Source organism: Dama dama, chromosome 22 (genome assembly GCF_033118175.1).
Source record: "Dama dama isolate Ldn47 chromosome 22, ASM3311817v1, whole genome shotgun sequence".
Taxonomy (NCBI): Eukaryota; Metazoa; Chordata; class Mammalia; order Artiodactyla; family Cervidae; genus Dama; species Dama dama.
Genome location: NC_083702.1, coordinates 43156302 through 43169183, shown reverse-complemented (window position 1 = coordinate 43169183; position 12882 = coordinate 43156302). Strand labels below are relative to the sequence as shown.

General features: G+C 50.8%; 1 protein-coding gene across 1 annotated transcript in view; it reads left to right on the top strand.

The window, feature by feature from the left end:
* Positions 1–7549: 7549 nt before the first annotated feature.
* The window catches only part of CYTH4 (cytohesin 4), a 31245-nt gene continuing 25912 nt past the window's right edge, over positions 7550–12882 (top strand). The window contains exon 1 of the mRNA XM_061125285.1: positions 7550–7704. Within this exon, the coding sequence (XP_060981268.1) occupies positions 7686–7704 (19 nt within the window). The 5' untranslated portion in view covers positions 7550–7685. The remainder of the gene's footprint in view (positions 7705–12882) is intronic.

Here is a 12882-nt window from a genome sequence, read left to right as displayed (position 1 = left end):
TTGGCTGTGCTGGGTCTTCATTGCTTCTTGAGGGATTCCTCTGGCTGCAGCAAGCAGAGGCTGCTCTCCAGTTATGGTGTGTGGGCTTCTCATTGCGGTGAATTCTCTTGCTACAGAGCACGAGCTCTAGAGCTCGGCCTCAGTAGATGTGGGGCACAGGCTTATTTCCCCCACGGCATGTGGGGTCTTCCCAGACCAGGGACTGCAGAAAAGGGGACTGGGGGACCCTCGAGGACATGTGTAAACTAAACATTTTATTAAAGCTCTATAATGAGACTTTTGAGCAAAAAATGAGACTGTGGTAGACCAAGGCTGACTCAAATTTACATACTGAAGTACTGGGTTTCCATCTTTTGAAGACTGACAGAAACTCATTTTGGAAGAGCGGTCTCCAAATAAGTAGAACTATATCCCAGGGAGATGACCCAACCTCAACCAGAGTAACCCAAAAGTCAGAACCAAATTCTGGGCCAAATCCCTGCCTGCAACCAGGGGGCGAGGTGGAGGTGCGGCATCTCTGAGCTGGTTTCCTAGTCCACAGCGCAGGGAGCTGAGGGGCCTGGGGGACTCCTCTGCCCTCCCCCTCAGCTGCCCTCCACTCTGGTACATCCTCTCCTCCTTCCTGGGACCCTCTCCAGTCACAAACACCCTGGATCCCTAGCCTGGCTCAAGTAAAGTCACTCCCTTCTTTAGAGTGCCCTCCTCCGCCCACCAGCAGCCCCTACGCTCACTCTTTCTTCTACAACAACCCTTCACTGCCTCCACTTCCTCAGCGCCTCTGCCTGCTGCCCTTGCCTGGCCACTTCCCACTCCAGCCACCCAGCCATAATGCAATGGACACTCAGGGACCTTCGACTCTGCCCCCTGACTCTGCTGGGGACACCCTCATCTCAGGGTCTCTGACCAAACCCAGGTTTCCTTCTGTCTCTCCAGCTGCTCCTCTTCCATCCCCATGGTGACCTCTCCCTCCAAGGCCCCACAGGCCAACACCTTGGCTCCCTGGCTGGGAGAGCCCACCAACTACCTAGATGCTGCCAACACCAGGCGCTCTGTTTACCAGGATCCCTGGCATCCAGGTGTGAGCATGCGTCTGCCCGGGCCACAAGGGATGAACAGAGCCCTGGTGGGCACAGTCAAGTAAATATGAGATGCCTGGAGCTGCTGCAGCAATCTAGTGACCACAAGGGAGGGAGGACACAAGGGATACATGGCCTCTGGCTTGTCTCAGACCTCAGCCCCATCCCACCCCACGATTCAGCCACCCAGGCCCACTGGAGACCTTCTGCTTCTTCCCTGTCCCCACTTCAGTGAACTTGGGAGGAGGGTGGCACCTGGGTCACCTTCTGCATGTGGGTTATACACACAGTGTCCTTGATTTGTGCACGTGTGTGTTCCTGTGCCCAGCAGAAACTTCTGTCCCCAAACTACTGCAGCCCAAAATGAGAAATCAGAGAAAATTATGAAGGATTGGAAAGGGGAAGTGGGAGTCAGGGAACCGCTGAGTGGAGGGCAGAGGCCAGGGAAGAGGAAGAGGTGCAGGGGAGCCACAGAACTCAGGCAAAGCCAGATCCAGGCCTGGATTCATCCCAAGTCCCACCCTCCATTTCAACTCAAGCCTCCAAGCCTTGGCTTGTGCTGTTTCTTCAACACCCTTCCTTCACCTTCTCTGAAGTGCAGACTCTTGCTTGAACTTCCAGAGAATTCTTTCCTTCCTTGTACACATACCAAGACTCCAGACCAGCGTCCCTGCTCTGTGAAGAACCCTCACTGAGTGGTGTGGCAGTGATTGGTCCAGGGATGGGCACGTGACCTAGGCCTAGCCAATCAAAGTCATTCCCTGAGAATCTTTTTAGGTACGTCCTCTTTCTGAAGGCAAAGGTGACTTGATATGAACCTGGAGCTTTCTGTGGCCAGATTGGCTGCCCATGGAGAAAACCTATGGGGCAATAGCTAAGACAGACAGAGAACGAGGGAAAGACAGAAGAGAGAACTAGGATATTTTCAATTTCTGGCCCAAAGCCAATCCCACCCCTGACTCTCCAGGAACTGAGTCAGTATATTCCAGTTAAATCCAGACTGAGTTATTCTTACTTACAAACAAAAGATGCTGAATTCTGCATTATCATCACTCTTTTTAATGACTCACACTGACCCATCATCTGGGCACAAAATAATTTATTAAGCCTTTAGTCCCTGATTTGCATTTTGACTCATCCCCAGTTCCCTGATTATCAGTGATACTGGGAGAAGCCTCTGTGAGCTCGCTCACCCGTTTCCACATATGTGCCGTTATCTCACTAGAACCAATTTCTGGATGTGACCTTGAATATGAAAGTGTGCTTCACTGTGCATACACCTGTTCATCCAACCCTGTCTTTGCCTGAGCCACTGATCCTCCCAGAAGTCTAGGTTCCTCTGTCCGTCTGTCCTACAGGCTCCCAGGAAGTCTTGTAGTCAAATCCAGATGAGGAGTGACAGGTCTGGTGGAAATCAGGCTTGTTTGGTGAGCCCATGGACCTCGAGAGCCTTGCTTGCTCCTCAGGTTTCACAGGGCAGACCCCCAGCAGCCCCCAAATACAGGACTGTCCCACCCACCAGATCAGTGCTATCTCCAGCTACGAGTCATGAGAAAAAGGAGAAGTCAGAGAAAATTGTGAAGGGGAGGGACTTCAGAGATGATTCATCCCAGATACTCACCCTACCCACTGCGTCCCACCCAGTCCAGCTGACTTAACCACGTGCCCCATGAAGGCCAAGATTTTGTCTGTCATATGCCACTGCCAAAAACAACACACAACACGTAGCAAGTCTTCAATAAACACCAACTGAATGAGTGGACAGATGGATGGATGGATGGGTGGGTAGAGGGATGGATGGGTGGATGGTGGATGGATAGATGGGTGGGTGGATGATTGGATGGATGGGTGGGTAGGTGAATGGATGGATGGATGGGTAGAGGAATGGGTGGATGGATGGATGGATGGATGGGTGGATGGATGGATGGATATATGGATGGATGGATGGATGGGTGGGTAGATGGATGTATAGGTGGGTGGCTGGATGCATGGGTGGTTGGATGGTGCATCAGTGGGAGGATGGAACACTCTTCAAATCTTAGTTACCTTATATGTAAAATGAGGTCATTGAATTAACCTACCTCTATTTTCCAAGCCAGGCTTCAGCAATACGTGAGCCGAGAACTTCCAGATGCTCAAGCTGGTTTTAGAAAAGGCAAAGGAACCAGAGATCAAATTGCCAACATCCTCTGGATCATTGAAAAAGCAAGAGAGTTCCAGAAAAACATCTATTTCTGCTTTATTGACTGGACATGGAACAACAGACTGGTTCCAGATAGGAAAAGAGCACATCAAGGCTGTATATTGTCACCCTGCTTATTTAACTTACATGCAGAGTACATAATGAGAAACGCTGGGCTGGAAGAAGCACAAGCTGGAATCAAGATTGCCGGGAGAAACATCAATAACCTCAGATATGCAGATGACACCACCCTTATGGCAGACAGTGAAGAGGAACTAAAAAGCCTCTTAATGAAAGTGAAAGAGGAGAGTAAAAAAGTTGGCTTAAAGCTCAACATTCAGAAAACTAAGATCACGGCATCTGGTCCCATCACTTCATGGCAAATTGATGGGGAAACAAGGGAAACAGTGTCAGACTTTATTTTTTGGGCTCCAAAATCACTGCAGATGGTGACTGCAGCCATGAAATTAAAAGACGCTTACTCCTTGGCAGGAAAGTTATGACCAACCTAGATAGCATATTAAAAAGCAGAGACATTACTTTGCCAACAAAGGTCCATCTCGTCAAGGCTATGGTTTTTCCAGTGGTCATGTATGGATGTGAGAGTTGGACTGTGAAGAAAGCTGAGCGCCGAAAAATTGATGCTTTTGAACTGTGGTGTTGAAGAAGACTCTTGAGAGTCCCTTGGACTGCAAGGAGATCCAACCAGTCCATCCTAAAGGAAATCAGTCCTGGGTGTTCATTGGAAGGACTGATGCTGAAGCTGAAACTCCAATACTTTGGCCACCTTATGCGAAGAGTTGACTCTTTGGAAAAGACCCTGATGCTGGGAGGGATTGGGGGCAGGAGGAGAAGGGGACGACAGAGGATGAGATGGCTGGATGGCATCACCGACTTGATGGACATGAGTTTGAGTAAACTCTGGGAGTTGGTGATGGACAGGGAGGCCTGGCGTGCTGTGATTCATGGGGTCACAAAGAGTTGGACACGACTGAGCGACTGAACTGAACTGAACTGAACTGAAGCTCCTTCCAGGTCTCTTTCCCTGAGCCAACTGTGTTCAGATGAGGAATTCTGACTGTTGTGGCAAACAAAAGGTGTTATCCACATAGTTTTGCTACAATTTGATTAAGTGCTTTTTGTCTCTCCCCTAAGGTGTGGACAGGCTGCTGAATTTCTTTCTAAATGTTCAAAATGATGCTTGCATAAATTCAGAGTGGCAAGGAAGTCAGCACAGGACTTCAATCTGAGTTTTGCCTCTTCTTGGCTGCATGACCTTGGATAATTGACTTAACCTCTCTGAACTCAGTTTCCCCCTGTATAAAACAGGAATTGTAGCACACTTCATTGAGTTGTAAAAAGGGTTAAATGAGATGACATGCACTTGGCACATCACTTGCCAGGTAGTGAGCCCTCCAGAAACGGTTGTGGTGGTTGTTTGGGGATTGCTGTGTGTTGGCCCATAACCAACTATGAACCCTCACCTGGTGTACTTGGAGGAAACAGAGGCTTCTGACATCAGGTCAGAAAGAACTTTAGGAGCAGCCCTTTAAGGGGAGCCCTTCTCATCTTCACTCTTCTTCCTCATCTCAAATTCAAGCATAACAGCTAGAGATCACGCAGCCACTTTGGACCATGAGGAAACCTCGAGGACAGAAGCAGTAAGTTAGAAGGAGCCTGCATCACCAATTACCAGGCTTCCATGAGAGTAGTCCTGTATTACCTACCTTGGGCTTCTTTCTCCTAAGAGTATATATACCTCTAGTTTCTTTAAACCATTGTTATTTGGGTTTTCTGTTTCATGTAAACAAACTTAGTCTTATCTGTCCCTGTTTTGCAGATGACTAAAAACAAGGCTCAAAACAAGGGAGAAGTTCACACACCGGCAGATGTTGAGTCAGGATTTGAATCCAGGTCTCCATAGCTCCCCTACTGTTGACTTTACCAAATCCTTTGCCAGTAATAGTAAGAGTACCTGAGATGCAAGAGACGTGGATTCAACCCTGTGTCAGGAAGATCCCTTGGAGTAGGAAATGGCACCCCTTTCCAGTATTCTAGCCTGGGAAATCCCATGGACTGAGGAGCCTGAGAGTCAGACATGACTGAGCCTCTGAGGACACACACTCCACCATTTCCCACTTTGTAGCCATATGTTCGTTTTCTGTGTCTATGAGTGTTCTTCTGTTTTGTAAATGAGTCCATTTGTAGCAATTTTTTTAGATTCCACATATAAGTGATTGCATATGACTTTAGTCTTTCTCTGACTTCCTCCACTTAGTATGATAATCTCTAGGTCCATTCATGTTGCTATAAATGGCATTATTTCATTCTTTTTTACAGCTGATTAATATTCCTGTGTGTGAGTGTGTGTGTGTGTGACATCTTCTTTATCCATTCTTCTGTTGATGGACACTTGGGTTGTTTCAATGTCTTAACTACGGTAATAATACAAGCAAGTCTTTTAAAGGATAACATTTTCAGACCCATTGTTAACACTTTTCTGCACAGAGAATGGTACCTCTCTCCCCATTTCTCTTTTTGAAGTGACCCAGGAAATTTTTTTTGTGCCTGAGGCCCAGATTTGTTGAGGAAGTTCTAGTTTACCATGAACATAAATTCAATAAGTTTCCTAAGAGACAAACTTGAGTTAGGCAAGAGCCAGTGGGCAAGGGGTAGTAGCATGGGGGCAGGTTTGGAGAGTCCTGAGAGTTCTAGACCAGTAGTGAATAGGCCCAGCCACTGGTCCTGAGCTGGCCACTCACTCAAATTCCAACTTGGTCAAGCATCTCCCAGAAAGGAGCCCCAGTTTTCTCTTTTCCACATGTCTCCATCCTCAACAGGCCGCTCAGGGTAGCTGGGCCACAAGGTTTCTCAAAACCTTGCCTCGAAAATCATGTAACATCACTTTTGCCACATTCTAGTGGTTGAAGAAAGACATAGCCCAGCCTAGATTCAAGGGGAAGAGAAGCAGACACCATCTCTCAATGGGAAGAATGGCAATGTCACAATGCAAAGGGGTGTGGAGACAGCAAATGGTGGAAATCTTAGCCAGCTTTTGCATCAACCAGGCCATCTCATCTGTGTGCCCTTCACTCATTCATTCATTCATCCATCCATTCATTGTATACATGACCACCCACTAGGCTCCCGGCATTTCCCAGACATGGAACACAGAGGGGACCTTGTCTTCATGGGGCCTCAAGACTGATGGGGAAACAGATAAGCAAGCCAACATGTGCCACAAAGCTACACGGAATGAGTGTTTACAGATCTTTATTTACACCATACTTTTTTCTGATAAAGGATTGAATCAGCCTGCCCAAAAAGGCACAAGCAATAAAATGCATTTTAGCCCCCAAAGAAAACTGAAACCAAAATGAGAAAGAAGATAATGTTTACTGAATAGCCAAGCACCTCACACATATTTTCTCCCTCCATCTTTTTCATAAGCTTGAGGAGAGATTATTATACCCCTTTTATAGTTAAGTAAACCGAGGTTCATGACAGATAAATGACTCACTCAAGTTCACACGGGTCCTAAATGGCAGGGCTGAGTCTCACTGCTGAGTCTGGCCTCAAAGTCTGTGTGCGACAACAGAGCAGCTGTAAAAGAGCTTTGGATTTGATAGAGCTTCCTAGCAGCCTGGGGGAAAAGGGAAACTAAACATACTGGCCAGTGGATAACTAGATGAGAAAAAACTAGGTATTTCATTGAGGGGAAGCAAAGCCCTGCTTAGCATTGAATTAATTTTTCTTTGCTCGAGGGAGAGTTGGTGAAAGAGAATTTAGGGGGTGGAATTGATGGGGCTCAGCTTGGACCGTCTAAGTTGGATGATCCCTTTAAAAAAAAAAAAAATTATGTATGTATTTGGCTGTGCTAGGTCTTAGCTGCTGCTCACAGGATCTTTGTTCTTCATTGCGGCATGCAGAATCTTTAGTTGCAGCATGTGGGATCTAGTTCCCTGGCCAGGGATTGAACCGGGGCCCCCGGCATTGGGACTGTAGAATCTTAGCCACTGGACCACGAGGGAAATCCCCTGAAAGGCCCCTAAGTTTATAGGCAGGGAGGTTCTGTCCTCTAGTAACCATCTTCGTCTGTGTGTGCGTTTCTCAGTGTCACTGTCTTCCTCTTTTTACCCACCCTCTCATCCCTCTGTCTCCTTTGCCTCCATTCCTCCCTTGCCTGCACTCGAAATGCAAAGAATCCCCACCACTCAAGCTCTGCAGGTTTTAGGAAGTGCCGCTACGTCCAGAGCCTGCGCACCAGAGCCCAGCGCGCAGGACTTCCTCCCCACGCTGCGCTGGGCGGAGCGAACGGTAAGGGGCCTGGTGTGTCTGCGGTGACACATCCCTGCCCGAGCAGCCCGAGTGGCAGTGGGGTCAGCGGGCTGCGGGAGCGCAGGCCACCCTCCCCCGGGGGCTGCAGAATGGACCTGTGCCACCCAGGTAAGCACCTGGGCCGACCTGTCTGGGCCTCACTTTCCTATTCTGTAGGATGGGGATGATAGTGCCTGCCTCACAGGAAGCAGCATGTATAAATAGATATAACACAGGTGGGACCTGCAGAAGCAGGCGACAGACGTTTATGAGCTCAGCCTAGGCGCCAAGCTGTGCTGCGGGTACTGGGAGTCCAGCAAACCAAGCAGGCATGGCCCCTGCCCTCATGAGCTTACACTCCAGAGAGGGAGACAGACATATATGAATGTGCTATCAGGCGGTGACAAGCAGGATGAAGAAGAGTAAAGTGAGATAAGGAAGATGGGAGAGGGTAGCCAAGCAGAGACTTGTAGCAGAGAAGGGAGTGATCCATGTGGGTTTCTGGGGAAAGAACATTCCAGGCAAAGGAGTCATCAGTGCAAAGGCCCTGAGGTGGGACTGAGAAAGGTGGTTTGTGTTGAGGATGATGGTGTTGGCGAGGATGATAACTGTCTGGGTGACATGATAACCCTGCAGCCCGTTTGGCCTCTGGTGGGTGATGGTGGCCTTTGGGGAGGCTGAGGACACCAGCTTTGCCAGTGGAGGGAGCAGCAGGGGATGAGCAGCAGGGGCCGTGGCTGAGAGTCTGCCTGGTAGGCAGGCAAGGAGGCTGAGCAGCTGGTATGAGAGCCGAACCAGGCTGTGTTGTGCTGTGTTCCTGTGACTCAGAAAGGGCTGGGACTAAGCCTCTGTGCCCTGCATCTCAGAATGTTCCAGCATGGCCTGAACTCCAGAAGACATAGGCTGCCTGGAGCTGTCCAGTTCCCCAGGTCCAGATGACATGAACCCTGTTAGCAACAGAACCCTTCCTTCAAACAAAACCTAAGACAGAGCATTCTGACCCCGCCCACTGGGCCTCCCCTTGCCCCAGGGTTCTGGGGAACGCAGTTAGAGAACCACTGATCTGTTTCAACAGCCCTCATTTACCTGTGTGCTCAGCTGCTAGGTTGTGTCTGCCTCTTTTGTGACCCCATGGACCGTAGCCCGCCAGGCTCCTCTCTGTCCATGGGATTTTCCCAGGCAAGAATACTGGAGTGGCCTGCCACTTCCTCCTCCAGGGGATCTTCCCGACCCAAGGATCGAACCCATGTCTCCTGAGTCTCCTGCATTGGCAGGCGGGTTCTTTACCCCTGAGCCTCCTGGGAAGCCCTCATTTACAAATGGAACAAAAGGAGGGATACAGTCTTGCTGAGGCAGGAAGACTCCACACCTCCCGGCTGCCTGTTCAGCACTCTCACCACAACCCCTGTGCTTCTCCTGGGGGCTTTTGGGACCAGGTGGCTCTCGGACTGCATGTTCTCAGTGAAAACTTCTTAGTGGCAATCAGGGGAGCAATAGGAGCCCCAGGAGGAGCAGTGCCAGGATCAAGGTCACTCAGCAGATGCGAGGGCGACAGGAGACAGTGAAGTAATTCCCACCCCCCAACTACCTGTCTTTGCACCATTATTCTTGGGATCTTCAGATACAAAAATCTTTGGGATGGTTTGTCCCCACCATGCAAGAAGGTTGTCCTCAGGAGACTGAAGCTCACAGAGGTGAACTGGAGGACAGGATGGAATTGCCCAAAGTCAGGCAGGCAGTAAGTGGCAGAATAGGGACAAGATCTGAGAGGAGCGAGAGCCCCAGTTTAGCCTGGGCTGTGGGGGAGGGGCGGGAGGGGCGGGGCCTCCCAGGGAAGGCCCAGAGGTGAGTCTCTGCTTCAGGCTGGTCCTGGGAGGACAGGGATCCTGCGGAGTCACTGCAGGCAGTCTCTTGGGAGATCTGAGGATTCCACTGATCAGTTCATCTATTCATTCACTCATACAATAAGCAGTCCTTGGGTATGCAGGTCCTGGGCTGTGCGATGCTGGAGACAGCAATGATCAGGCCACAAGCCCAGCCCTGCGGGAGCTGCTAGTCTGGGATGTGGGGGAGGGGAAGAAAAATCCTGCCGGACGGTGACCCAGGGCAGATGTGCAGAGGGGCACAGATCTGCAGCCTGGGAGGGAGACACTTTCCACCCAGGGAAAGGGAGATCTGGGAGGACTTCCTGGAGGAAATGAAGGGAAGGAAGGTCATTTCTCTGCTACCCAGACTGGGTCTTTATTGGAGCTCCTTCGCAGCCTGGTGACCTTCCCTTTCTGAGCTCCGGTTTGTCATCTCTAAGTGGGCACCGTCATCCCAGCCTCACCTAGGGAGGCGACCTGGTTCAGATCCCCCTTCTGCACCAACCTGCCAGCGGTCACGATGGGCCTCTTCCTTCTGTGGGTTTCAGTTTCCCCACTCGTACAATGGACGGGATGGTGGTGAAGGGGCTGCTTCCCCACCTCCAGCTGTGGGTGTCTGATACCCGCAGGTCCCCTCCCCCGGGTCTGCTGAAACGCTGAGTGGTCTGGGCAACAAAGCCCCGGTGTGACCAAAGGCAGCCGTGGGGCTGGTGCAGCAAGGCTGCAGGTTAAAAATAGAGGCAGCTGGGCTAGGGGAGGAAGCCACACGATGCGATGGGCCCACAGGGCCTCGGGGGCTGGGGCGAGTGTAGCTCTGCTGGCCGCCCCCCACCCCAGATCCCCTTGCTGGATTCTGAGGAGCCTCTGCCTTCAAGGCCCCTGGATCGCACCCCCTCCTGCCCTAGAAAGGGGAAGCGGGTCCAGCTGTCCTGGAAGTGGGGCTATGAGCAGATTTCTAAAAATATGCTGGGAAAGAGGAAGGACAAAGGGGAAGTAGAGAGGAGCTGGGGAGCTGGCTGGGGCGGCACCTGGGCACACTCCGCCAGCCTGGGCCTGGGACACGAGAGGCGGGGCGGGGGCTGGGGGGACAGCCCAGCCTGGTGAGGGGGAGTCGTTGGTGAGGGCGGCCTCCCGGAGGTGTGGATTTACAGCCCAGTGAGGAGTGAACAGATCTCTTGGCAGCGGCAGTTGTTACTAATATTTTAATATTCTTGTGTTTTTATCATTATCATCACTATTTTTATTATTATTAAAAATCCATCTCCCACGAGCCACACCAGTGCCTGAAACTTCATCATCACCTGAATTGGAATCAGCAGTGACCCCTCTCAGGCTGTGCCCTCGTAACCCTCTCTGAGCCTCAGTGTTCTCAGCTCTGAAATGGGGAGAAATCCCCACTTTTAAGCAAATAGGTGAAGGGTCAGAAGGCCCCTGTCCACCACGTGAGGAGAGCAGCAGGTTTGGGGCAGTCAGCACTGCTTCGGGGTTGGAGGGGAGTTAGATGTACTTGGCCAGCCGCCAGCTGTTGGGGTCAGGACCTGATAGAAGGGGACAGTGGCCTGAGAAGGTTCAGGAACACACCCGCCAAACCATTAAAGAGGCTACATGAATAAAAAGGCAGGTCTTCCTGGCGGTCCAGTAGTTAAGACTCTATACTTCCAAAGCAGGGAGCATGGGTTCGATCCCTGGTCGGGGAACTGAGATCCCGCATGCCATGTGGCCAAAAAGTTTAAATCATTAAAATAAAATTGAGACTTAAAAGAAAAATTTTTTAAATAAATAACCTCTCTCTACCCCGTGTCATTCCACTCTCCCAGATGGAAAAAAATAGCACTTTCCCCAGCTCTGTGATGTTGGCCTCGTTTTATTTTTTACCCAAAAAGAGAAGGGGGCTCAGACTGTGGACATCACCTTGCACCTTGTCTTCATCCTCCTTGGTGGTCAGCAGTTCTGGGTCAGAAGACCCACACTTAGTGTCTTGAGGGGGTTTTGACGATCTGCACAGAGATGCCTGGCTGCAGAAGATGGGTGTCAAGATGCATATCAAAGCTGTGGCCTCAGAGCCCCAGATGGGCCGGGGTGTGAGCCACAACTCTGCCACCTTCCAGCTGTGTCCCCTTGGGCAGGTCACTTAACCTCTCTGAGCCCCCGATGCCTCATCTATAGAATGAGATTTAGAAATACCTGACTCCAGAGTGGGGGTCAGGATCAAACAAGTTAGTGGATGGCAAGAGCCTGGAGTGCCCAGGGTCTGCAACACAGTAGGTGCTCAACCAGCATGTCTTTCCTTTGCCAGCAGCTTGGCTTGTTTGTGGAGCAAGATCCCAGATTTGCTGCGGGGATAGAGGGGGTTGGTGGTGCACAGATGGAGCACAGGAGGGCCCCAGAGGAGATGGAAAGAATGAGTAGGAGCTGCTAGGCAGGGAGGAGAAGGACGGGCATTCCTGACCCAAGGAACAGAATGTGCAAAGGCCTGTGGAGGGAAAGAGCAGCCAGGAGGCCCTCAGGCCAAGGGCAGGGGTGGGTGCAGTGTGAGATGAGTGTCGGCCAGGTAAGATTTGGGGTCTTCTTTTTAATATTGATTTATTTGGCTATGCCAGGTATTGGTTGCTGCATGAGGGATGTTTAGCCACAGCATGCGAACTCTTAGTTGCAGCATGTGGGATCTAGTTCCCTGACCAGGGATCAAACCTGGGCCCCCTGCGTTGGGAGTGTGGCGTCTTAGCCACTGGACAATGGGATGTCACGGGAGACTGGATGGGAGGGACAGAGTCGAGGCAGGGAGGCTTCAGGAGGCTCTAAGTTATCTGGAGAGAGTAGCCCAGGGTCTGGGTGAGGGTGGAGGTTATGGAAACAGAAAGAAGATAAACAGGGCTTGGTGATGAAGGAGACACGAGGGTGAGAGTGATGTGTGTGTCAAGGTGCTTCCTGGGGTTCTGGCCAGGGTATCTGAGGGGCCATTCCCACAGCTTGAGAACTCAGGAAGAAGGCCAGGTTGAGGGGACATTCTAGGAGTTCTGCTTTAGTTGCAGTGACAAACGAGCTGATGGTCAGGACACAAGAGGGGTGGGAGGGTCTGAAGCTTAGGGCAAGGAGTTGGAGCTGAGGGTATGGGTGTGATTCCTTGGCCCAGGAGGAGAGGGGGTATTAATGAGACCCCATAGGAAGAGAGGAGAAGTCAGCATGGGACCCAGCCATGGGATCCCAATGGCTCATCCTTGACTATCTACCTTGGGGAGCATCCACAGAAGCATGGAATTCCTACCTGGCTTCTACCTGACAAGCAGCCAGTCAGGAATTTACTTGGCTTCCATCAGCAGGTGTACCCTGGATGAGAAACGGGCCTTCAGGACACAAGCCCCTGCCAACAGGAAAACAATGAAAAGCAAACAAACAAAACACAAAAGTTTGATCTTTCACCCCAAAGTCAACTAGAAGTGAT